The 26,416-nt window shown below is 40.3% G+C and overlaps 1 protein-coding gene across 3 annotated transcripts in view; it reads left to right on the top strand.

Annotated features, from left to right (window-relative positions):
- GK (glycerol kinase) overlaps positions 1-26,416 on the top strand; it is an 83,846-nt gene that overhangs the window by 29,032 nt on the left and 28,398 nt on the right. Inside the window, exons 5-11 of one of the 3 annotated variants that reach the window (XM_056131240.1) lie at positions 11,710-11,786; positions 16,615-16,752; positions 18,842-18,951; positions 19,941-20,007; positions 21,448-21,465; positions 23,843-23,878; positions 24,463-24,530. In XM_056131240.1, the coding sequence (XP_055987215.1) occupies positions 11,710-11,786; positions 16,615-16,752; positions 18,842-18,951; positions 19,941-20,007; positions 21,448-21,465; positions 23,843-23,878; positions 24,463-24,530 (514 nt within the window). Of the gene's footprint in view, positions 1-7,456; positions 7,541-11,709; positions 11,787-16,614; positions 16,753-18,841; positions 18,952-19,940; positions 20,008-21,447; positions 21,466-23,842; positions 23,879-24,462; positions 24,531-26,416 lie in introns of all 3 variants that reach the window. The other 2 variants (XM_056131239.1, XM_056131242.1) reach the window with 2 other exon arrangements.

The raw sequence follows: 26,416 nt of genomic DNA, 5'->3' as shown, positions 1-26,416 counted from the left end.
AGGGAAGATAGCAAGATTGGAGGAATTGATGAAAGAAATAATCCTACAAAGTGAAAAATACTATGAGCCCATCAAGATAAACAGAAAATCTTATGTATAGTAAAATCAAGATAAAAAGAAACGTTTTGGGGCTTCATTGATAGAATAGTAGGTAGAGCCTTGACTGACCCAGGTTCCATCCCTAGAATCCCATGTGGTCCCCTAGCTAATGCACGGAGCAATTCTGGATTGCAGAGCCATGACTAAACCCTGAAGATCACAAAGTGTGCCAACTCACTGTAGTAAACAAAACAAACCATGGGGCTGGAGTGATAGCGCAGCATGTAGGGCGTTTGCCTTGCATGTGGCTGACCTGGGTTCCCAGCATCCCATATGGGTCCCCGAGCACTGCCAGGAGTAATTCCTGAGTCCAGAGCCAGGAGTAACCCCTGTGCATTGCCGGGTGTGACCCAAAGAGCAAAATAAAACAAACACAAACAAAACAAAACAAAAAAAAATGAACCAAACCATAGGGGGCAGATCCAACCTTCCTGGAACTAAGACTTATTTTATTTTGATTGGGGCTCCCACCATCTAGTGCCCAGGGGCTACTAGCAATCAGTGTATGGAGGTTTCTTCAGGCAGTGTTTTGAGGAACTCAGTGGTGCTCCAAATTGACTTAGGTGTTAAATCTGAGGCCTCTTTGATTCAGAATAGTTATTTACAAACCCTTAGTAAAGCTCCACTGCTTTTCAGAAACAAGGAAAATGTTCTCAGAAATTCTGCAACGCAGGAAGAAACACACAACCCAAGTATAAGTAATTTGTAGGTCAATCTAAATGATTTTTATGAATAAAAATAAAGCATTGTAATGTTCAAAGTAAAGAATGACAATACTATAGCAAATGACAATGATATATCAACTGGAGTCCACATTAGGTGTATGGGATGGGGTACGTGGAGTTAGTGTTTTGATATTCTTGTGTTGTCAACAATGCATGTTGTAATTTCTAGGATAAGTAAGGATCAATGTTTAATTAACACAATTTTAAAGGGGGAATGGAGTTATTTTTTTCTTTTTTCTTTTTCTTTTTGGGTCACACCCAGCAATGCACAGAGGTTACTCCTGACCGTACTCAGGAATTACCCATGGCGGTGCTCAGGGATGCTGGGAATCAAATCTGGGTCAGTCGCATGCAAGGCAAATTCCCTACCCACTGTGTTATTGCTCCAGGCTCCGGAATGGAGTGATTTTAGAAGTCTAAAAAGGAAAGAAGCCTGAAAGAAGAAAGGAAACAAAGCATTAAAATCCAAACATGTAAGGAATTATATTTAAAAGAACAGGTCATGAATTAATCTCTTCAGAGTATCATATAGCAATGATGTTAAGTGAGAATGTTAAGGATTTGATGAGTTTAGTGCATGGAGACTATTAGAAGCAGAAGAGGAAAATAGGAGTCCTCATAGGATAGGTACAACCTGCATAGAACTTTTGTTCCATTTTGGGGGGGCTTAGGGGCACAACTGGCAGTGCTCACTCATGACTTATGCCTGAATCTGCTCAGGGATCACTTCTGGCACTGTTATTGGGGCCCGTATGAGGTAGTAGGCTGCAACTTGCAATGCAAGCACCATATCCTCTCTTCCAACCTCGCTGCATGTTTCTATAGGTGGATAGTTGCTTGGATGACAAAACACATTATAGGGCTGCAAGATGCTTAGCCTGAAAGAACAGAAAGAAATGAAGCATTGCTTAAGGGTGCCAACCTGGGAGAAAAAACCAGCTTTTTTGTTTTGGACGAAGTGAGTGTTGGGCTTATCATCTAAGTTCTTTTCTTGGCAATTAAAAATATATGATTCCTTTACGGAGACATTGCTCAAAATGAGGCAAGTTAATAATAACATAAAAATGGTCTCTTTTTATAAATTAATTCACCCTAAAAGTGAGTAAAATCAATCTAATATAAGTGTAAGTATCTTGATTTGTCAAGTTCAATGATGACCTGAGGCATATCCTGACAAACTAGCCAGGCTTTCTCTGTGACACAATAGGTTGAGGGTAGGAATTTGGGATTCTGGAGAAAAGGGAATTAAAGAGGAGAGAGGAGAAAAGACAGTGGGAAGAGAAACCATGGAGTAATAACATGAATAAATTCAGCCTCCAATTTGACTTTTATACAGGAAAACAGTACAGTGTCATCTCCATGGAAGTCTTCGGTTGAGAATGTCATTATAGTAAATCTTTAACAGCCTTATCTTAAAACAACACAGGATGGTGGGGTTAATAGACACAGAAAATCATTTTCACGCAAACTTGTCTAAAGCTTCTTGGTTAATATCAATTTCTTGGTTTGTACATTTTTATCTCTCATTGATTTTCTTCTCTTGTCAGGCTAGACCTGTCTTCATTTTTCTTTCTTTGCCTTCTAATTATAGTCAGTATTAGTAATATACCAGAGAAAGAAAATAGTTTACATTTTCCTTTTCAAAATGTCTGTATGGCCTCTTTTAGAATGGAGGGGTCTTGTTTTTGTTTTAGTTTTTTTGCTTTTTTGGGTCACACCTATAGGTGCTGATGCTCAGGGGTTACTCCTGGCTCTGAACTCAGGAATTACTCCTAGTGGTGCTTGGGGGACTATATGAGATCCTGGGATGAATCCCGGGTCAGTCCCGTGCAAGGCAAACGACCTCCCCGCAGTACTACCTGCTACTCTGGACCCTGGAGGGGTCTTTTTAAAGCATTCAGGTCCCTTACTCACCCCAGGACAGAAAGAGTATAGGTTTGGGATAGTGTTTGTTGGATATGAAAATAGGCTTGCTGAAGAAGTGGAAGGCTGAGAAAGGGTATTTATTTTTGCTTGCTATGAATATACTTTTACTAGCATCTTTGATAAAACAGGTAAATTTTAAGCTTAGGAAAGTAATTTCAATGGATCGCTAGAGATAAAGTAACTTGTTTGAAAGGTTTCACAGTTTGGGAGCATATGTGTTAATTCTATGAAGGGCAGTGTAAAAATTGGTATGATGTGCTGGATAAAGTATCGCTTTCCCTTGCTCGTTCCCAATTACTGTGCCCAGGACACAGCTATCTTTAGAGTTTCCCGGTAGATTCCAGGTGCTTTTTGGGCCTGAGTCGGATTCCTTTTGTCTTCCTCTATCTAGTACTTTTCTCTCTCTGTTTTATTTAGCATCATCTTCATCAGTATTCTTTTTTGAATAGGTTCCCTCCACCTCCACCACCTGCCATTCCGTTTTCCAAAGTGTTTTCTGTCCCAAATCTTCTATCCTTTATTAGCAATCAATATAACATACCTTTGGTATCTTCTAAGAATTATTAAAAATAGATGTGAAAGGCCAGAAGTGACTCAGTGGTAGAGAGCATGCCTGACGTGTGGGATCCTTGGTTAGATTCTCAGTGCTGTTAAAAGTAGATTGAGTCTACTATACTAACAGGCCAAATTCATAAACACATAATAACCCAAATATGTTAAATATAGAGCAGGGGAAGGCGTGTATCAGTTTTAGGCATGCTGGTAGGAATATTAATTTTTTTTGTATTATGGGACCAAACCCAGCAATGCTCAGGCTTACTCATGGTTCTGTCCTCAGGGATCACTCCTGATAGGCTGGGGTAACATATGTCGTGCTGGGGATCAAACCTAGGTCAGCCACATGCAAGGCAAGTACTTTACCCACTGTGCCCTGGGAGAGGACTTTTTGCATATGAAAAAAGACCCCTGATTTAAAAAATAAGTGTGTTTGATCTATTTTTCTGTAGGTAAGTGGTACTGAAGAATTTTTTTGGGTGGGGGATGTTTGGGCCACACCCAACAATGCCCAGGGGTTACTACTGGCTCGGCACTAGAAAATTACTTTTGGTGGTGCTCCAGGGAGTATATGAAATGCCAGGAATCTATCCTGGAATTGGCTGCATGCAAGGCAAACACCCTACCTGTTGTACTAACTTTCTGGCCCCGTATTGAAGAGTTTTACTTTTCTGAGACGATGGATGAAAATTATTTATGACATGCAACTCATATAGAGTATTGCAAGTTTCTTTTTTTTACTTTTGGCCTTTGGCCACACCAGGTAATGCTCAGGAGGTTCTCCTGACTCTGCACTCATGAGTTACTCCTGGCAGTGCTCAGCAGACAATAAGGGATGCCTTGAACAAACCCCGGTTGGTCATGTGCAAGGCAAGTGCTTTACTTGCTGTACTACCTCTCTGACCCTTACAATTTTAATATTGCTCATCATCTTTTTGCTTTTACTTTTTCTCCCTACTACTTAACCCTGGACCAGTGATTAAAACTGTATTCATCATTTGCTATCTGAAAGAACTTGAGCATATCTGTCTTTGTTGTAACTGAGTAGTGTTTCATGGCATCAAAACATCTAAAAATCTGAAACATTTCCCCTTTCACAACAAAGCATGATTCTGCTTTTCTGGTTTTACTCTAAGAAGAAATAGGTTTTTTCCCTTTCCTTAATCTAGAATATTGAGCTTATTTTTCATTAGTACCAGTCTTTTGTTACACGATTCTTCGAAAATCTTTGAAGACCGATATCTCTGGGTAGAGGAGTGCTATGAGTGGGCGATGATTCAATTCTTCCACCTGGCCAGGTATATCAAAACAAAGTAAATTCTATTTCGACTTTGAGGATTCTAGTTTTTCAGATTTCTTCATATTCTGGTTAAATACGTGAATCCATCCTAACTCGACCTGTGTCTTTGAGGTTTAGGTTTTTGTTCAGACTCTAGATGAAGTCTTGGCTTTTCTACTTATTCATTCAGTGCCTATGCTTTTGATAGTTCAAAGAGAAATTACAGTCCTTAAAGGCTTGAGACAAGAGATTGATGAATCCATGTAGGGCCCTTCAAACAGTGCCTGGAGATGTCTTAGTCAGTGTAAACTCTGACACTGTTCTGAATTGGCTGATGGCCTTTTAAATCTGGGAATGACTAGTGAAAGGATTGGTTGCTATCCAAAAGGTATTACTATGGGAAATGCAGTGCCTACCTAAAAGGATACACTTCTGGCCACCATTAGCATTTATTCGCCAAGAGCTGAAATACATGTACGCGTATACATACACACATATAACGTGTATTTTTTTGTGTGCGTATGTCTGCATACAACAGTATAGGCATAATTTTAATGCATCCTACACCCCATTTTTTCCATTGCCCTTATCTGATTTCTAAAAGTGTCATCAGATGAGGTAGTTACATTTGCAATCTCATCGCCTTTGCCAATGTCCTCTGCCCAGCTTAATTAATAGCTTAACTTTTGGCAACTGGTAGCTCAGAGCAAATAACTCGTACCACTGTTGTTTCTTGTGGGCAACTCAAATAACACTTTGTATGACTGTCAGCAGTCCTTGTTTAGGGTGTGTTCTGGAGCCTGCAACCTCAACTTCCTCTCACTTCCTGTAAGATCAGAAGCTCCACGTAACAAGACACATCAGGGGAGATTTATTATTTGCCTTTGCTTCTGGTCAATTGAACATAATTTTAGTTTTCTCTAGTAAACTTGAGTCTCGTTTTGTCCTTAATTTTTTCTTCCTTAGAGGTGAAACTTAATTTGGCTAACCAAAACAGATTTGACCAAGACTCAAGACACACGCGCAAATTTTTCTTCCTCAGCACTTTTATTTCACTACTAATTTAACTCTGGTACAGGGACATGGTAGCATGTGTATATATCTTCACTCCTTTTTTTTTTTGCTGTTCCCTCCCCCCTTTTTTTTCTGTTTTTGGGTTAAACCCAGCAATGCACAGTGGTTACTCCTGACTCTGCTCTCAAGAATCCAGAGATTCCTCCTGGCGGAGCTCGAATCCTATGATTCCTCCTGGCGGTGCTCGGGGGACCATATGTGATATTGGGAGTCAAAACCAGGTCAACTGTGTGCAAAGCAGACACCCTCCCTGCTGTACTATAGCTCCAGCCCCTTTATCTTCACTCTTAAGGCTTTGCTTTTAAGAGTTAAACTACCAGATATTAATTGGATGTGACTTTGTTTAATGCAAGTGAAAATCTCAGATCATCCAAGGTTTATATTGTTGTCACCTATTTATTGAATGCCAGGGACCTTTTTTTTTTTTTTTTTTTTTTTTTTGCTTTTTGGGTCACATCTGGTGATTCACAGGAGTTACACCTGGATCATGCACTCAGGAATTACTCTTGGCAGTGCTCGGGGGACCATATGGGATGCTGGGAATCGAACCTAGGTTGGCTGCATGCAAGGCAAATGCCCTGCCCGCTGTGCTATTGCTCCGGCCCCATGCCCAGGACCATTTAAACCTGACTTGTTTGGTCTGTATAAGGGACATGCCTTGTTAGAACCCTTCTATTCTGTATTTGGTACACCCCTAGCATCTTAATTTTCCAAATCATTTCAGAACTTAGAAACTTTGTTCCTTTGGACCCGCTCTTGGTTTTTGGAGAGGCTGCCTTAACTTCCCCGATACCAATCCAGGAAAGTGCTCTCTTGGGGCCTTGTCTTCACAAAGCAAAGTCTTCCTGTGGATGACCCCAGGCAGGGCTGGTCACATCCCATAGGGTTTCTTTGTCACATGCCCCAGGTATGTGCTCACTCACTCGTTCACAGAGCCTTTGCATTCAAGAGCTGAATGAACCGTCCCTTAACCAGTCGAGCTGCTTTCCCAACCATGGCCAACCTGGAAAGCACAATCCTAAGCAGGAAATAAGCATTTGCCTGACCTCTGTCGAAATGAAAATACTACTGAAGCAGAGACTCCAATAGGACAGCCTCCTCCTTTTCCACTCTCTGCCTCTTCCTTTCATTTTGGGTCACACCCAGTGATGCTCAGGGGATGACTCCTGGCTCTGCACTCAGGAATTACTCCTGGTGGTGCTTTGGGGGACCACATGGGATGTTGGGAATCGAACCCAGGTTGGCCGCATGCAAGGCAAATGCCCTAGCTGCTGTGCTATTGCTCCGGCCCCTCTTCCCCTTCATTTTCTTTAAATTCTCAATTAGAGAACATTTTTCATGCCGAGGAACTGTACCAAGGGATCTACCATTTCCTAAGTAGCACTGTAGTACTGTCCTCCTGTTTTTCATCAATTTGCGCGAGTGGGCACCAGTAATGGCTCACAACAAACCGTGAGACGTGTTTTTACTGTTTTTGGCATAACGAATACATCTCAAAGCTTTCCAGGCTTTGCCGTGCAGGTGAGATACTCTCGGTAGCTTGCTGGGCTCTCTAAGAGGGGTAGAGGAATCGAACCTGGGCCAGCCGCATGCAAGGCAAACGCCCTAGCCACTGTGCTATTGCTCTGGCCCCTCTTCCCTTCACTTTCTTTAAATGCTCAAATTATAGAGAACATTTTTCATGCCGAGGAACTGTCTCAAGGGATCTACTGTTTCCTTAAGTAGTCAGCAGGAAAACACAGACCTTGACTCTGGCCATCCCTAGCATGAATTCCCATTATTTCTCCTAATACTCCAGCTGCTCCAGTTATTCCTGACCCTTCAGTTCCAGTTGCCGTTGTTCCCTCTGGCGCTTCAGATCCAGCTGCTGGCCCTTACTCAGGTATTGGTGCTCTGGCTCTCCAGCCTGTCACTTCAGACATGACCGCTGCTACTAGAGCTGCATCTGACACTTGTGATGATCATTCTCAGAAATTCCCTCCACTAGGGTCATAGTCTTTCTGCTTGGGCATCTTCTTGGCTTTTGGTCTTTTATTCTGCAAATCTAATTCTGTCATCTTAACTTCTTTAATGAGTTCTCTGGGTTTTTTTTTTTGCTCTTAATTCAATTAATTTTGAGTATTTGTGAATTGCTTAGTAGTGTACGAACCACTGACATTTTTTCCCCATTGCAGTTGCACTAATTCATTCCATGTATTATAATTGCCTTAAACTTTTAGGCTATGAAAACAAAGTAAATATTATGACAGCCTCTGTGATCATGCAATAGTGAATGGAAAGAGAAGAATTTTTAGACAAGACCTAGTGAAACTCCCTTATTTTACATGCAGGAAATCTAGCCCTGAAGGTCACTGTGGCTTTCTGGAGTCACATAGTTCATTGGTTTGAAAGACAGATTAGAAATTAGGTCTCCTCAATTCATGTGAGTCAGGTATTTTGATTGTTTTTTGTGTACTGGGAGTTGTAGTAGGACAATCTGTGAGTACCCCTTAACTGTGTGGATAGCAGCAAGTTTTTAGGAGAAAAAGAAAGGGCCCAAATTACCAAAGTGGTCCTTCTGAAGAGTGGAGTAACCAAGTCACTGGATCTCAGACATCCTTTACTTAGACCCATCAACCAAGTCTGCAAGATGGGCCCGGACTGTGTTCTTCCAAATTTTCTGGGTGGTTCTGGTGTAATTTCTAGGTCTTAGGCATTGCTGTGTGTCAGTCTGTGAGTTTGAGTAGGGGGCCCATTAAAGAGTCCTATTATCCCCAGGTCTACAATCCTAGTATTTCTGGGAATGAGTTTGACCCACGGATCCCAAGTGATTTGTGTTGCATTAAAATGTAGGAAAACCCTGAGAAATTGCATAAAAATTCTATAATGTTCATGTCCTTTATAATGAATCTTCATGTCTCTTTTTTTTAAAAAAAAATACATATCAGGGCTCGAAAGACTGTACAGTGGGTAAGATGCTTGCCTTGCTTGTGGCAAACCTGGGCTCTATCTGTAGCATCCCATATGGTCCCAAGTGCAGAGCCAGGAGTAAACCCTTTACGTTACTGGGTGTGGCCTGCAAACTAAAATAAAACAACACATTGAGCATCATGTTTCTGAAAAACACATGTAAACAGAAATTTTACAAAATCTATTCTCCATCCTCGTCATATTTTCTTTTATCCTAAGCAATTTTTTTTTGCTTTTTGGGTCACACCTGTCCATGCTCAGGGGTTACTCCTGGCTCATGCACTCAGGAATTACTCCTGTCAGTGCTGGGGGGGACCATATGGGATGCTGGGAATCTAACCTGTGTTGGCCATGTTGGCTGCGTGCAAGGCAAACGCCCTACCGCTGTGCTATCACTCCAGCCCCTATCCTAAGCAATTTTTAAGAAGTTTTTCTTTGTTTTTAGTCCATACCTGCACTGACTTTTCTCTCATTCTTTTTGTTTTTGCCACATCCTGGAGTATTTAGGGATTATTCTCTTTCAGCACTCAGGTTCAACTGCTGGTGGTACTTGGACCATATGGGATGCTGGGGACTTTCTGGCCCATTTTTGGGCCTACCCAAAATAACTACCACTGCAGCCTGTTTTGGGGCCACTCCTGGCAGTGTTCAGAGCTTCCTCCTGGCGCTCAGGGATCACTTCTGGGCTTGGGAGGACAGTATGTGGTACCTAGGATCAAACCTGGGTCATCTGGATGCGAGGCAAGTGCCCTAACCACTGTACTATCTCTCTAGCCCCACCCTAATAAAAGTTTACTAAATGAAAACATTGTAGCCTCTGTCCAACTTGAGGTTGAAACTCCCAGGTGTTGTGATGTGCTTGTGACTTTTACCCATCACAGATATGAAAAGTCCCTTCTCAAAGCCCTTGCCTTTCCCTGGTTACTTCTCTTAGGCCTCTCCCAAGTGCTGTGGTTGCTGCTTGTCAGGAAAGTCCATTGGTGAGAGCGAGAATCCTGCAGCAGGCCGAGGGGACTACCCTCGTTCCTGGAACAGGAGAAATACTGTCAAGTGTGTGATGACTTGGCCAGTGGTTAGTCTCCATTGCAGTGGAACTTAATAGAAAATTACAGTAAACTCCATTTCAAGCTGCAGATTAGAGCCAAGGATACCAGGACATTGGATTGTGTACTTGGATTTTGTCTCTCTGGACACCCCCCACCCCATGTTTGTCTTTTCTGGGCTGGCTACCTATATGGTCACGTGAGCTCTCCCAAGCATAGCTTGGAAGACTACTGGACCGCTTAGACCCCCTGCTCATTCATGCCCAGACCTATCTATTGGGCCGGGGCACAGTATTGGATTTGTGATGGATCACAAGCGAGGGGTGATCAGCTTCAGAATGCACAACTGCAAAAGCAGATGTCCATCATCTCATAGGCTTTTTATGTCCCTGAAATTTTTTGATTTGAAGTCACATCCAGTGTTCAGGGGTTACTCCTGGCTCTGCCCTCAATAATTACTCCTGGCAGTGCTTGAGGGGACCATATGAGATGCAAGGAATCCAGCTTAAATTGGCTGCCTGCTAGACGAGTGCCCTACGTTTGGAGTCCCTCAACTTTCACTTTGTCCTTCCATTTCCTTGGTTGCGGTGGGCCTTGTCTGACTGGTTGGCACACCTGTTGAGACCAGTATAGGGTTCTAAAGGTCCTAATTTGAGTGTGCAGTAGCCAGTCAAAAATCAAGCTCAGTTGGCCTTTGAGAGGGCAATGGGGCATTTAATAGAATTGGAAAGAATGTATAGATAGACTCATAAAAGGGGATATTTGTTTTTTCAGTGAAGCAAAGGAAAGGCTACATTGTTAATGGTGAGTAAAACTAGGCCCATAATTCCAAGGCATGGTGGGCCAGCTTGGATAGATGGCCACGGTGGCTTTTAATAGTGTCCACATCTGAGTCTCCACAGGAAGTTGCTGTGCACAGCTGGGCTAAAACGATCAAGGCAGCCCAGAAAGATGAAAAGATAGGAAAGTTGAGTACAGACTTAAATTTGGCAGGCAAGGCACTGATGATCCTCATTGTCTTTCCCTGTATACTCCTGTGTTGTGTCTATTTTCAATATGTTCACTTTCCCTCTGCAGGAAGCAGTACAGAAAGAAAGAGCCAGAAAATGATACATAATTAAGAAAAGTTACTATCAATTTAGTGTTCCCAAATAGTGGTGCTTTTTAAGCTACAAAAATAGCAAAAAAGTTATGCTCCTTAGTTCCTAGTTACTAAATAATGCTGCTGTCCTCCCGTTGTTCATCTATTTGCTGGAGCAGGCCCAGTAACGTCTCCATTATGAGATTTCTTGTTACTGTGTTTGGCATATTGAATACTCCCGGTAGCTTGCCAGGCTGTGCAAGAGGGGCGGAGGAATTGAACCTGGTTCGGCCAGGCTGGCTGCACGTAAGACAAACGCCCTACCGCTGTGCTATCACTCCAGCCACAGTTACTAATAGTGGTACTTAATATTAAGATAATGTCTATTAAAAAAGGGTGGATTTTTTTGATAATCAGGGAGAAAGAATTCTCTTAAGAATTAATTGAAATAATTCTCTTAAGAATTCCAAGCTCTACCTAGATTTGGAGGACTTTTTTGAAGGGACACTTTATACATGCAGAGACAATGATATGTATTGTCACACATTGTCACAAATTGTTCCCAAGATTCTAAGATACATACTTTGAATGTAGCAATGTGTCCCTCAGTTATCCATTCTGCACTACTGTTGGTCGACCTAGCATTTAGATTTTTCTCTGCACTCACGTATGCTTAAAAAATTCATGTCCAAAGAATTTTAATTGTTTTCTTGCAATGAGAAGGGTGTAAAATAAACTCTAAGGTTTGTATTGGTCTTCTAACTTGTATTATAATTTTGCAAAGAAGCTTAAAATTATCATAAATTTACTCTAACAATATGCCTATTCATATCTAATTTCCTAATTTCCGTCTTTTGAGAGCAACATTTGAAATTGCTTGTAGAAACTAATCATTGATTGCTAGTCCTTATTGATTTCACAAGGCTCTGGTCTCTTTAGTGACATTTTTCATGTGTATTATTATATTTTTGTCTCTAGTGTGGCTTGATCTAAGAACACAGTCTACAGTTGAAAGTCTCAGTAAAAGAATTCCAGGAAATAATAACTTTGTGAAGGTAAGAGATATCTTCAAAATTGTGTTTTCTTGTAGTTCTGGGATCTGAAACTAGTATTCATTTCCTCAAATGTTTGACTAACCATTTAGTGTCGTCATCCACCAACTTATCCTTAGAGTTGTCCAGAGTATGCCTTTACCTATTTCTTAATTTATTCTATTCAGCACCTTCTCCAACCCTCACCCTAGCCTCCAGTCCACTTGTGTAAAGAGTGCATAATTTTCTCTCCAGTGCTATTTGTGGCAGGAAGGTTTTCGACAACACCTGGCAGTGCTCCAGGCTTACTTCTGGCTCTGCCCTCCAGGAGTACTGGTAGGGCTCTAGGTGAGCTTATGTAGTGCCAGGAATGGAAAGAAGTTTCGCCGTGTGCAAAGTAAGAAGCATATAAACCTTATGCTAACTCTCAGACCCTCCAATGCCTATTTAGGTCACTTATCCCCAAATTGGGGGGGAGTGGATTATAGCACAGTAGGTAGGACCTTTGTCTTGCATGTGGCCGACCCGGGTTCAATTCCTCCATCTCTCGGAGAGCCCAGCAAGCTACCAACAGTGTTCCGCCCACATGGCAGAGCCAGCGAGCTCCCCGTGGTGTATTCGATATGCCAAAAACAGTAACAACAAGTCTCATAATGGAGACATTACTGGTGCCCACTCTAGCAAATTGATGAACAGCGGGAGGACAGTGCCCCGGCGATCTCCCATTTTTTGGGGGGGGAGGGGGGAAGCCACACTTGGCAATGCTTATCAGTTACTCTTAACTCTGAAATCAGGAATTAGTCTCGGCAGTGTTTAGGAGACTATTAGATGCCAGGTATTGAACCCAGGTCCTCTGCGTACAAAGCAATCGTCCTACCTGCTATACTATCATTTTTTTTAAAAAAAAATATAATCACCAGAGTGGCTGGAGCAATAGCACATCCGGTAGGGCATTTGCCTTGTGCGCAGCCAACCTAGGTTTCATTCCCAGCATCCCATATGGTCCCCCAAGCACCGCCAGGAGTAATTCCTGAGTGCATGAAGCAGGAGCAACTCCTGTGCATCGCCGAGTGTGACCCAAAAAGCAAATATATATATATATATATATATATATATATATATATATATATATTCACCATGAGATACAGTTACAAGGCTTTCATAATCAGGTTTCAGTCATACAATGTTCCAGTGCCCATCCCATCACAAGTGTACATTTCCAACCACCAATGTACCTAGTTTCACTCCCTCCCCCCGCCCCCCCCCCCCCGCATTCCCACAATCTGCTTCTATGGCAGGTACTTTTATCCCAATCTCTCTCTCGCTCTCTCGCTCTCTCATTTTGGGCATTATTGTTTGCAATACGGATATTGAGAGGCCGTCATGTTTGGTCCTTTACCAACTTTCAGCACACATCTCCCAGCCAGAGCAATCCCTTTCAACCATCTTTGACATAGTGGTGCCTTCTCTATTCCAACTGTCCTATCTCCCAGACCTTCAACTTCACAGCCTTCCAACTGTGGACCAATCCTCCTGGCCCTTATTTCTAATGTCCTTGGGGATTAGCCTCATACTATGTTTCTCTATCCTACAAATGAGTACAGTAATTCTATGTATGTCCCACTATCTCTGTCTCATTTACGCCACATGATACTCTCCATTTATAAGAGAATTTTATGACTTCTTTTTTTCTAATGGTAAAAGGTAAAGGTAAAGGCCCTCCCGTTGATCGTCGATTTGCTCGAGCGGGCCCAGTAACGTCTCCATTGGAGACTTTGTTGTTACTGTGTCTGGCATATCGAATACTCTCGGTAGCTTGCCGGGCTCTCCGAGAGGGGTGGAGGAATCGAACTCGGGTCGGCCATATTGGCCGCTTGTAAGGCGAATGCCCTACCCGCTGTGCTATCGCTCCAGCCCTTTTCTAATAGATGTATAATATTCCATGGTGTAGATGCACCATAGTTTCTTTAACCAGTTCACTGTTCTTAGGCACTTGGGTTGTTTTCAGATTCTGACTATTGTGAACAGTGGTGCAATGAGCATACAAGTGCAGATGTCATTTCTGCTGTTTGGGTTTACATCCCCTGGGGTTAATCCCAGAAGTGGTATTGCTAGGTCCAATGGGAGCTCAATTTCTATTTTTTTGAGGAATGCCCATATTGTTTTTCAAAAAGGCTGCAACAGTTGCCATTCCCACCCACAATGAAGGATAGTCCCTTTCTCCTCACATCCGTGCCACCACTGGTTATTTTTTCCTATGTGTGCCAGTCTCTGTGGTATAAGATGGTATTTCGCTGTTGTTTTGATTTGCATCTCCCTGATTATAAGCAAGTAGTGCGTTTTTTTTTTCAGGTACCTTTTGGCCATTTGTATTTCTGTTTTGAGGAAGTTTTTTTTTTTCTTCCACCTTTTTTGATAGGGTTGGAGGTTTTTTCCTGAACCAGGGATGCCATCTGTACTTTCATTCTACCAGTACCAGGTCACTTTTCACTTTTAAAAAAATCCCTCCCTTTCAAAATAGGGCTCACCTTCAGGTAGTGAGCACGTGACAACGCAGTCCTCAAGAACAACAGGGGAACTGCACTGACAGGTGTTAAATTCATCAAGGCCTTACTCATGCCAAACATGTACTCTAAAATTTTAGCTGTTTCTCTAGCCCTGAAAATAAGCACTTTTCTTGAGATGTGATTGCATACCATAAAATGCAACTGTTGCGATTTTTTTATTAGATGTGTACAACCACCAGCACAATCTAATTTCCATCTTTTCTATCACTTCAGTTCATTTGCATTTTAAGCAGATTGAACATTTCCGTTAGTCTGCATTTTAAGCAGTAGGAACATTTGTGCTCACCATGGAAATGAGATATTTTGTATTAAGTCTCCATAGAATTTGTGGGGACTTGGTAGAAGAGATCTCATTTTTAATCATCGTTGGTCTTTCAAATCAGAGTACTTTCCCACAAGTTATGTCTTGTTCACATTTTGGAGAATTGGTCTTTATTTTTTTTCTGGGAAAACTAAAAGTCTTAATTCAACAAAATCAGAATCTTATTTCTTTTTCTTATTTTCCTTTTTTACCTGGAGTGCATTTGGATCACTCCCAGCAGTGCTGAGGGGCTACTTCTGGTTCTGGCTCAGGAGACTATATGCAGTGGCAGGGAACAAACTAGGTTCATCCATATGCAGGGCGTGCACTTTAATGAAGCTCTGTACATAATATCTTTTGTCCTGATAAGCTTTTTTTTCTGCATTAAATTATTAACCGGTGGTCTGTTCTCAGGCACTTGAGGCTTTTTTTTTGGGGGGGGGGCTGAGGCTTCAAATTAGGTCATTTTCTATATTTAGGTAAGGAATAAACTAGAGACCAGAGCATTATAAAATTAATTGTATTATTTCTGTGTTGATATTTTTAACTTTTCAGCTCATGTCAATAAATTTGGTATTTAAAATCCAACAACAAATAGTAGGTAGATGGTATCATTTCTCAAGCAAAATTTGTAAGCCTGTTTCTTTTTATTTTTTAAATTTAATTTTCTAAATGTCTTTATTTTATTAAATTACCAAGAGATACCTAGTTGCAAAGTTATTCACGATTGGATTTTAGCCTTACAATGTTCCAACACCTGTTTCTTTATCAGTGTACATTATTCACCACCGATGTCCCCTCTTTCTCTCCTTTCACCCCTCATCCCACCCCAGACTGCCTCTACAGAAGGCACTTTTCTTTTTCTCTCTCCCTTGCGCTCTCTTTCTCTCTGTATATGTCTCTGTCTCTCTTCTTTTGGTAACTATGTGTTTGTATACAGGTACTGAAAAGTTATCATGTATATTTCTTTTTTAAAAAATTTTTATTAGCGAAATACCATGAGGTACAGTTGTGACTTACAAATTTTTGTGCTTGGATTTCAATTATACAATGATCAAATACCCATCCCTCCACCAGTGCCCATTTTCCACCACCACGGGTCCCAGTATCCGTCCCCCGTCCCCCCCACATCCCAACCTGCCTCTGTGGCAGGGCATTCCCTTTGTTTCTTTTTAAATTTATTCAATCCACCTTCCCTTAGTTCAGCTGCATTTGGGCCATAGATTTATTTTGTAAAACAGTGTTCTGTTTTAATTTATTCTTTGAGCTCGATTTTGTTTTCCACTAATTTATAATGTTTACACATATGTGTGATAATATTTATCTCCACATACTGTTGCTGTTAAACCTTATGCGTTTTAAAACAAAAATTTCTTAGTGATCATACGTTCATGATTTTATATACTCCGACTTTAAATAGTTTAACTACTGTTTCCTGGAACACAATAAGAGAAAGAGGAGAGTTTTGTCATTCAGCTTTGCAGATAATGCTAATGGCACAAAAATTAAACTCGACATCTTCACTGTATCCTAGGCTGTTCTGCTCTGTCATGTAATTTTCTCTTACCTTTCTATGTGGCTGCTCTACTTTTTTGGCTTTTTGTGTCATTCTCAGAGATGCTCAGGGGTTTCTCCTGGCTCTGCACTGAGGAATTAATCCTGGCAGTGCTCGGGGACCATATGGGATACCTGGGATTGAACCCAGGTCTGCCACGTGCAAGGCTAATGCCCTACCCACTGTACTTTCGCTCCAAGCTCCAAACTCGTGGTTGCCCTTTGACCTACAAACATATTGGTCTGATCTTTGTTCATAAACATACATCCCCATGCATTGAGATAGGAATCTGATTTTCCCCACAATAGTGTGGAATTACTATGACCATTGAATATTTTGTAGTTTATTGACTTTTTAATGGAAGAGGTCCGATTGTCTTTTATTTTTAAACTCTGAATTTAATTTGCGGGCTAAAATTTCTATTTTCAGTCCAAGACTGGCCTTCCACTTAGCACTTACTTCAGTGCTGTGAAACTTCGCTGGCTTCTAGACAATGTGGAAACTGTTCAGAAGGCTGTACAGGAAGATAGAGCACTATTTGGGACTGTCGACTCCTGGCTTATTTGGGTATGTATAATACAATGTGTGCATGGAGGATATTTTCATTAAAATTTTAGACTGCCTTCCCCATTGTCTGCTTTTTAAAAAAAGGGTTTTTTTTTTTGTTATACCTAGCGACGGTTGGGGGTTCCTCCTGGCTCTGCACTCAGAATTTATTCCTGGCAGAGCTCGGGAGTCCATACAGGATGCCAGGGATTGAATCCAGGTCAGCTGTGTATAAGCCCTGCTGTACTATTGCTTCCCCCACCTGTCTGTTTTCTACTACAAATTCAATCTATTATTTGGCAGCAACATTACGAATACAGCAAATATTTTGGCCTCCAGTAGAGAGGCAGTTTTAAAGTACTTCCTTGCTTAAGTAAAAAAAATGAAGGATGATCACCAAACCATATTTCCTGTCATGATAAAAGCATATTTTCTATCATTTTTATTAGTTACTTTGGAAACTAGTAATTCAGGTAGCTTTTCTTTTCTTACCTTTAGTGTACTTTCTTTCTAGTAGCTATTTTTTGGGAAAGAAATAACTAGTTAACATGTCCCATAGACTTTTAAAACATTAGTTACTTTCAATGTTACACTATTGTCTAATAAAAGTAAACTGTAATTCTAGTGGAAATTGCTGACATTCTTTTTTTGTCTAAGCCAAACATGAACAAGTATAACCAAACAATTTGACTATTTCCCAGCTAACCAAGCATTTCAAACAATTCGTAGTGATGTCTGTGTGTGTGTGTGTGTGTGTGTGTGTGTGTGTGTGTGTGTGTGTGTATGTATCGGAGGAATTAAGGGTAAAACACCTGGTGGTGCTCTGGGCTTACTCCTGGCTCTGTATTCCAGGATCACTCCTGGTATCTTGGGGACCATATGGGCCTGAGATTGAACCCAGGTCATCTGCATGAAGGGAAAATAACCTCTGTACTATTGCTGAAGTTCCTCCCAGCTATATCTTAAACATACGGGTTCTTTATTTCTCTCTCTTATTGTTAATGGTCAGGAATTACTCCTGGCTCTGTGCTCAGGGATCAGTCTGAAGACTTGGGGCATCATATTGGGTGTTGGGGATCAACCCTGTCCAGGCTAGTCAGTTATCCAAGTGCTCTACTCATAGTATTATCTCTTCTGCCCCCTTTTTGGTGTTAATTTTATTGTTGTCTTTTCAAGTATGTTTTGAAGCAAAGGCATAATAGTATAGTGTATCTCTGCAACCGTGAACCCGCAACAGTAAGCTTTAAGCATCAGCTGCCATGTTTTTTAAACTATAGTTCTTACAACTACACTCACATACTTTTTCTCCCCATAGATAATCTTAGAACATATCCCAGGGATATCATTGCAAATACTTCACTAGGTATATAAATGATTATCAATTTCAGCATGCAAGGGTGCTTCAAGGAAAGCTTACCTATGTGCGCTGCTGAGTGACACCCGTGGCCCTCAAAATTTATTGAAACTTAGTTCACAATGCCAAACATGTCCCCAGAAGGGCCTTCTCTGAGCATATTAAGGAAAGGATGTCCTCCCATATGGTCCCCTGAGCACTTTCAAGAGCTATTCCTGAGTGCAGAGCTACGAGTAACATCTGAACTCTGCGAGGTATGATGCCAAAATCAAGATAAATAAAAATAAAAATGTAGCTGATTATTTTGGGGAAACAGATCCTACAAAGCAAAACTGATTCTTTCATTTACATATCAGTTAGAACTATGCTGTCTAATGTAGTCGCTATTTGACTATCCTGAATTAGGATGAGCTGCGAGTGTTACAGTATTCTGAAGGGTTGGTACAAAAAAAGAAGATAAATGTCAGTAATTATTGTATTGAAAGACTATTTTAGGTGAAATAGGTTAGTATGCATGGTATCATTAAAATTAATTTCACCTTCTTTACACTTTTGAAATGTAACTACTAGGAAAATTAAAATTCCAAATATAGGTCACATTAGATTTCTATTAAACCCTACTGAAAACTGGAAAATGAAATATGATGTTCCTTTCTCTAACTTTATATGCTTAGATGCTCTTTATTGCCCTTGAAAAACATGTTATCTTAATTGCAAATAAGTGCAAATTTCACATGTCCTTTTTGTTCCAATCAGTGTTTGACCGGAGGAGTGAATGGAGGCGTCCATTGCACGGATGTAACAAATGCAAGTAGGACGATGCTTTTCAACATTCACTCTTTGGAATGGGATAAAGAGCTTTGCGAGTAAGTTGTGTTTTGCCCTAAGAAGATGTTCAGAGATTTATTAACATCTATCTAATCTAGTACTACTACCTTCAGATGTCAATGGTCTGCCAAATTTTCATTGGTATTTCAACTGCAGTACGCAGGTCTTATTAAATAATAATGTTCTTAATACAGGCCTATTAATTGATCATATATTTAAAATAGACCTGCAGTACACAGATCTATGTAATGTTTGGGGGCCACACCTGGCAGTGCTTAGGGACTATTCTTAGCTCTCTGCTGAAGGATCTCTGCTATAGGGGAGTAGGGGCCCATATGTTGCCTGAGAGAACAGGCACTGATGGAGGGATGAGTATTTGATCATTGTATTACTGAAACCCAAGCACGAAAGTTTGTAAGTCTACAACTGTACCTTATGGTGTTTCACTAATTAAATAAATAAATAAAAGAGATCAAACCTGGGTCGGGTCTGTACAAAGCAAGCACCTGAAGCCTGTGCTGTCTCTCCAGCCCTTACTGTGAATTTTTTAAAGAGTGGTTGTTGTTGCATATAATAAGTAGGCCAAATTATGTAACTGTCTTGCTTATTCTTCATGGAAGTTTAGGTTCTTTCACTTCTGGCTATTTTTTATTTTAACTTTTTAAGTTAGATTAGCATATTAAATATCAAAGTGTGATTATTATGCTGCGTTATTTAACTCTCAAATGCAGTCATTTTCTAATTGTTTGTAATGTCTTTGACTATTTATCTTCCAGATATTTCCATACATATTTGGGCATTTATATAATACATATTTTCCATGCTTATTTATAGTACTTTGTACCCTTTTAGGGGGGTCTTTTGGTTCACATCTGGCATTGCACAGGGGTTACTCCTGGCTCATGCACTCAGGAATTACTCCTGGCAGTGCTTGGGGGACCATATGGGATGCTGGGAATCAAACCTTGGGTCAGCTGCCTGTCACTCCAGCCCCCCTGATGTACCCTCTTAACTTAATGTTTTTCAGGTTTTTTGGAGTTCCACAGAAAATTCTCCCAAATGTCCGGAGTTCTTCTGAGATTTATGGCCTAATGGTAACTATCTAGAATTCAAAGTGCCGATTTTGTTGCATTGTAGGATGTGAGCATTGTAGCATGTAGAATGTAGGTAGTATATAAACTAAATGTTTGGTATTATAAAGTTTATAACTTAAAAATTTTAGTCCTTACTGTTGATTTTGTATTCTATGAACTCTAATTGGCTTTTTTTGGGAGGAGTATTCTTTATCTTTTGACTATAGTCTAAGAAGCTAGTAAGGCATAGTTATATTTTTACCATTTTGTTCTTTTCAAAATAAACCTAGTAGATAAAATCTGTATAAATTTACAGGAAGTATTCTGCAATCTATTGATTTCATTTTTTCTGTTAAATTCCTCTTAATGTCCAATTTGTTCATTATAGCAAATGTTTTCACCTTGGCAAAATATGAGAAATGAACTGAAGGCAAAGACTGTTTCAGATTTGGGATTAGTAATTGTTGTCCATAAATAGGTATTTTGATGGTTGCTTTCACTGAAATATGAGAATAGGGAATTTAGGAAAAAGAAGTATGCTTAGTTTAGTACTGGTTACACTTTAGAAATGAAGAGTGTCTTCTAAAATGAGCTATGCTGCACCCTGGGGTGAGGGGCCGCCAGATGCGTGGAGCCAGTAATAACCAGGTGCTGTGAGGGGTCACTTGCTGTTTGTTCCTTAAAGAAGTTAGATATCCAACGGGCACTGAGTGATATTTTTTTAAATTCCCCTGAAAAGTGTTTAGTAGCCCAAACAAGTTTGTAAACTTCTGCTCTAAGAGGCTTACTGGAGCTGGAGCACACAAAAAATCTGAAATTTATGGTACAATTTAAGAATGAGTCTGGTGAGTTGTAAAACAAATTTTGTTTAGACCAGAGATTTTTGACCTTGCATCTGCAGACCAGCTCAGTCTAGGGCCCTGTGATAGAAGACTGCTGGATGAGAAATTTTCTGAAAGATATCAGAAACTCTATAGTTAATAATAGGTTTTTAAATAGTAAATTCTCTAAAGTATGCACACCGATTCTTAAGTATTTCTTTTATAATCATTTCTTTTGAGAGAACATGGATTTTTTCCCTCAACTGAAACAATCACTGTATATGAGAAGGGTTTTGGTCACTTTTTTTGTCTTTTGGGGTCACACCCTGTGATTCTCAGGGGTTACTCCTGGCTTTGCACTCAGGAATCACTCCTGGCAGTGCTCAGCAGACCATATGGGATGCTGGGAATCAAACTCGGGTCAGCCGTGTACAAGACAGAAGCCCTACCCGCTGTACTATTGCTCCAGACCCGAGTTTTGGTCACTTTTATAGTTATTATTAAAACAGGGTCAGAGGAAAAAGTTTTCGCGAAACATAATTTTATTGAATGGTTAAAAAAAAGCATTTAACTGGCCTACTTTGCTCTTGCATTTAAAATATTATCCTTCTGTCCCCCTTTTCCCCTTTGCTGACTATAGAAAATCTCTCATAGGCTGGTGAGTAGGTTGCCCACCAATTATACTACTTATTCATTTGGAAAAGAGAACAGTGCATTTCCATTTAGTTGAAGCAAGCAGAAGTCCCCTTAAATATACAGATTTACCTAGAATCTCCATGACACATCCAAATTAAAGATAAGTTCTACTCAAGGTTTAGAATTGATTTTATAACTTAATCTTTGTTCATCTTCTAGTTTTTCATTAAGACTGAAAATGTTTCAAAAAAAACCAATGAGGTAGTTTACCAAAAACGAGAAATTCTGATGTTCCCTATTATAAAGTACTTTTGCAATGTACTTTGGACTTTTAGCATAAAAGGGAAATCAAGTAGTTTTAGAATGTTCAAAACACACATCTTAAATGTAACTTGATCAATCTTTCAGACCACTTAGTTGGAAATGCACTGTCACTTTTTCTGCATGCTTGACCAGAGGAAATTCCCAGGGATTCTCCAGAAATCCCCTTCCTGTGAAGTAAGAGGAACAGTTTGCAGGCAGCAAAGCACTAGAAGAGCTTTCGGGTTGTTATTTCAGTAGCGAGCAAAAGCTTTTGGTATTTCGATACATGTTTACCATTTAGAGTTTCTTTTGAATCACTTGTTGCACTTTGTGAAATATGATCCAGTCAAGCTTAAATAAGAAAACTGAGAGAGGAGTGCAGTACCCAAATGAATTTGGAAGTAGTAGAAACAGCAACTTGGGGAGCCCAGATTCTGGTTAGGAACCTGAAATGTGTTTGGAATATGGACACAAGGGTTGATGGTTTCTCAGACTGGGGGAAAAGGCTGAAGTTATGGTCAGATGAAGGAATCATAAGGTAAAGTGAAGTAGAAAGTTCTCCTGATCAGTCCTTCAAAGTAGATACTGTTTCTTGCTTGGCATCCTGGAAGGTCAAACTCAGTTTTGAGGAGGCAACCAATGGTCATTTTCTATCCCTACGTGTACTAACTACCCCAATTTAAAATGAATCCAGTGACGTCAACATACACCTGCAAGTTCCTATTTGCACATATATTCAATAAAACTATCGGATCTTAAATTAAGCAGAAAGCATGAAAGAAAGAATATCTGCTCTCTAAAAGAGTTTCTGTTTTGTAAATGGTTAACATATCTATGCTCAATGTCTATTTCTATTTCATCATAGTAGCCATTTGAGATTGCTTTCTTCTTATACTTATTCTAACAGAGCTGCGTCCAAAATTCTATTGCTGTGTTTTTTTCGAGGGCTTCTATCACACACATTTCAAGGATTTTCTTTCTTTCCTCTGGATCTTTTATGCAAAGTGCAAACTGCTTTATGGGAGCTGGAGAGATAGAATACAGGGGCTAAAACACTTGTCTTCCATGGCAGCTTCCCTGGTTTGATTCCCAGGCAGCTTGTCCAATCGCTGGAACTACATCTTTCTCTGAGTGCCCCTGTTGGTTGTCCCCTGAAACCCACCAGGTGTGGCTGCAACATCTAATAAATTATACCAGATTTTAAGAGATATGGACATCAGAACTATAATTCATTGCTAAATAGCCTTTTAAAACTGGTTTTGTGCAAATGTATGCTTTAAAATTTCATTGAAGTAGTAACTCCTTAAATGCCATTTTTTAATCTTAGAATGTTGCCATAGTTAATGAAAATAAAAAGCACTATGTGTGATGTAAAATGCTTTCCTCTTGCCTATCTAATATTGAAGAGTGAAGCTTGCATAAACAAATAATAACACTAAATAAGTTTTGTGTATCTTACAGATACTTTGTTTTGGGGTACACCCAGCGTTGTTCAGCGGCTACTCCTGGTCCTATTTGGGGGATTGAATCTGGGACTTCTGCATGCAAAACATGTGCTTTACCCCATTGAGCAATCTATCTCTCCAGCCACTTTCTTACTGATCTTAAGAGCTATTGAGATAAAAAAAAGAATAATTGGTAAAATAAAGCCTTTCAAAATAATTATGTTCCATGCTGCCTTGATGGCTATTGGAATGTTCATTTTAAAGGATGTGTTTGTCTTTTTTTTAGTTACTGCAATAATAGCAACGTGTAATCAACTTTGGCAATCATGTCTGGTCCTGATTCTATATTTCAATAAAGTGAGGCACAGGGTAGCTTCAGCACAGTGAATCAGCACTAACCAGGAATATATCATCCATGTCTCCTGATTTCACAGTCCTGTGTTGTGGGTCCATTCTCCAATGCCATGTTTCATTTTGTCATTCTAGGAATCCTCTTAGTATCTGTCTCTAAGCCCCTCATGTAATCGAAACACTTGCTTCGTCTTGTCTGTCCTCAAGTTCTGGCTTGGTGCTATGTGTTCATTGTTGTAGTTATGTTAGAAGGACCGAGCACTTATCATTATTCATAATCCTTTTTCAAAATTTTATTAGAAAGCTGGAGCCTTGGAAGGTGTGCCGATATCTGGGGTAAGTTTCCTCCTCCGCAACTGTTTTCTGCTCTCCTTCCTGCCATCCTCTCCTATTTTATATGACTCTTCACCAAAATCGTATTTTTGTCTATTAAACAATCTTTAATTATACAATTTTTTTAAAATGTTTTTGTCACACCCCATGGTTCTCGGGGTGTATTTCTGGCTCCGCACTCCAGAATCACTCCTGATAGGCTTGGACTGGGGGTAGGGACACTGTGGGGTGCCAAGGATTCAATCCGAGTTGGCTACATGTTGGGCAAGCACCTTAGATGCTGTATTTTCTTCAACCACACTATTCCAAAGTCTTAAACTATTGAATACAAGTCAAGCAGGATCACTGGCTAGTTCTTTCTCTTAGGTATCCCAGTGCGGGCCAGTGAATCCTTTGATTACATTAATTCCAACTCCCTTTGCATGTCTGTTATCACATAGAGACAATATTAATAAAGGAGGGAATGCAAGAAATAGAGACAATTCCTTGATAAATTAAACAGAAAAAATTAACCCTGCTTATTTTAAAACGAAAAACAAAAATGAACACTAATATCTCACATCATGTTCTTTATTTGTCACTTTAAGTGTTTGGGGGACCAGTCTGCTGCATTGGTGGGACAGATGTGTTTCCAGGATGGACAAGCCAAAAACACGTGAGTTTTAAAAATTGACCTAAAACACAATTTTTTTTGTATATTTTTCCCTTATTTTATTTTGAATGAAGTAAAGCTTTTGAAATTCATCCATGATAAAGGTCACTAGCTTTTTTTTTTTTTTTTTGGTTTGGGGGCCACACCCAGCAGTGCTCAGGGCTTCTTACTTCTGACTTAGCATTCAGGGATCACTCCTGGTATGGCTCAGGGGACCATAGAGGTTACCCAGGATTGAACAGAGGTCTTCCACTCTGGCCCATATTATTCTTGATTATATTCTCTCAGTTCAAATATACGACATGTTAATATTGGCACTTACCACCACTGGCTCAAACTTGAGTGTGTCTTAATTACCGAAAATCATTTTCAAATGCAAAACACTATGCCCTGTGTTCACAGCAATCCACCTAGTAAAGATTTTCATTTACAAAAGTCAGTACTTTTCCATCCAGAAAATAAACAAAAGTTCATTATATTGGTGCTATTTGGAGAGAGGTTGCTTCAGGAGAGGCCATATCTGAGTGGAGGGAACAGCCTTAAGTTTTGACATATTATTTTTCTCTTTTCATTTTCTTTGTTTTGGGGCCATACCTGGTAGTACCCAGGGCTTATTCTTGGCTCTGCATTTAGAAAGCATTACTGGTAGGGCTTAGGTGACAATATGGGGTGCCAGGAATCGAACATGGGTCAGCCAGATGAAAGGCAATTGCCATCCCTTCTCTACTGTATCTGTCCCACACCTTTTTCATATTATTCTTTTTTCTGTTTTTGGGTCTCACCCAGTAATGCACAGGGGTTACTGCTGTGCACTCGGGAATTACTCCTGCTAGTGCTCAGGGGTCCATATGGGATTCTGTGAATCAAACCTCGGTTGGTCACATGCAAGGCAAATGCCCTACCCACTGTGCTATCGCTCCAGCTCACTTCCATATTATTCTTGATTTTGTTCTCTCAGCTCAAATATACAAGTTTTATGCCACTTTTTTTGTCCTGAAAGTAGAATGATGGAAGTAGTTTATTTTCTCTCCTAATCTGTTCTTACAACACACACAGCCTGTAAAAAGCGCCCCCCCTTTTTTTGTTTTGCTTTTTGGGTCACACCTGGCAATACACACGGGTTACTCCTGGCTCTGCTCTCTGGAATTACTCCTGGGGGTGCTTTGGGGACTATATGGGATACTCGGAATCAAACCCTTGTTGGCCCCATGCAAGGCAAATACCCTACCCGCTGTGCTATCACTCCAGCCCATAAAGCCCCGCTTCTAAAGTAGTATTCACTGTCAGGTGAGAAAACTGCTCCTAAGATAGATTGAACAGTGTTTGCATTCATATTTGTCTCCTTTACCTTAGCCAGGTTTCTCAATGACTTCCATATACTCTGCTCCTATAATACAGTCAATCTTGAGGCCGTCTTATTCTCTGATTCATTTTAATCTTAGTGGCTGTTTCTCTGTTGTGAATAAAGGAATGCCGAGCATTGCGAAGTAGATGCTCTTGTCAATTAATGGGGTCATGGTCCTATGCAAGAGTGAGATGCTATTTGTGTGAGAGGTGGTGAGGGGGAGGAGAGGAGCTAGGAAAATTCTTTGCAGATGTTCATATCTAAGGTGAAGATCAAGAGATCTGGGTTAGTGTGAGTCTGGAAACATTCTTTGAATTTTCGTTCTTAGGTGGTTAAATTCAGTCAAGAGAAATGACAAAAAACTATCCATCGTTTCCTCCCTGCCCAGGACACTAGTGCTAAGTAAATCAAGTGTGGGATCTATTTGTCATGTACTTGACAGGAACATAGCACAAGGAGATGTACCAAATACAAGTGCCTCATTTTCCTTCTTTACCCTCCGCTTAAGTATGCAGCTGCAAAGTCCTAAAGTGATGACTTTTTA

Source organism: Sorex fumeus, unplaced genomic scaffold (assembly GCF_029834395.1).
Source record: "Sorex fumeus unplaced genomic scaffold, SorFum_2.1 ptg000086l, whole genome shotgun sequence".
In the NCBI taxonomy this organism is placed as follows: Eukaryota; Metazoa; Chordata; class Mammalia; order Eulipotyphla; family Soricidae; genus Sorex; species Sorex fumeus.
Note: the sequence above shows the minus strand (reverse complement) of the source record. Positions and strands in the feature narration are given on the sequence as shown.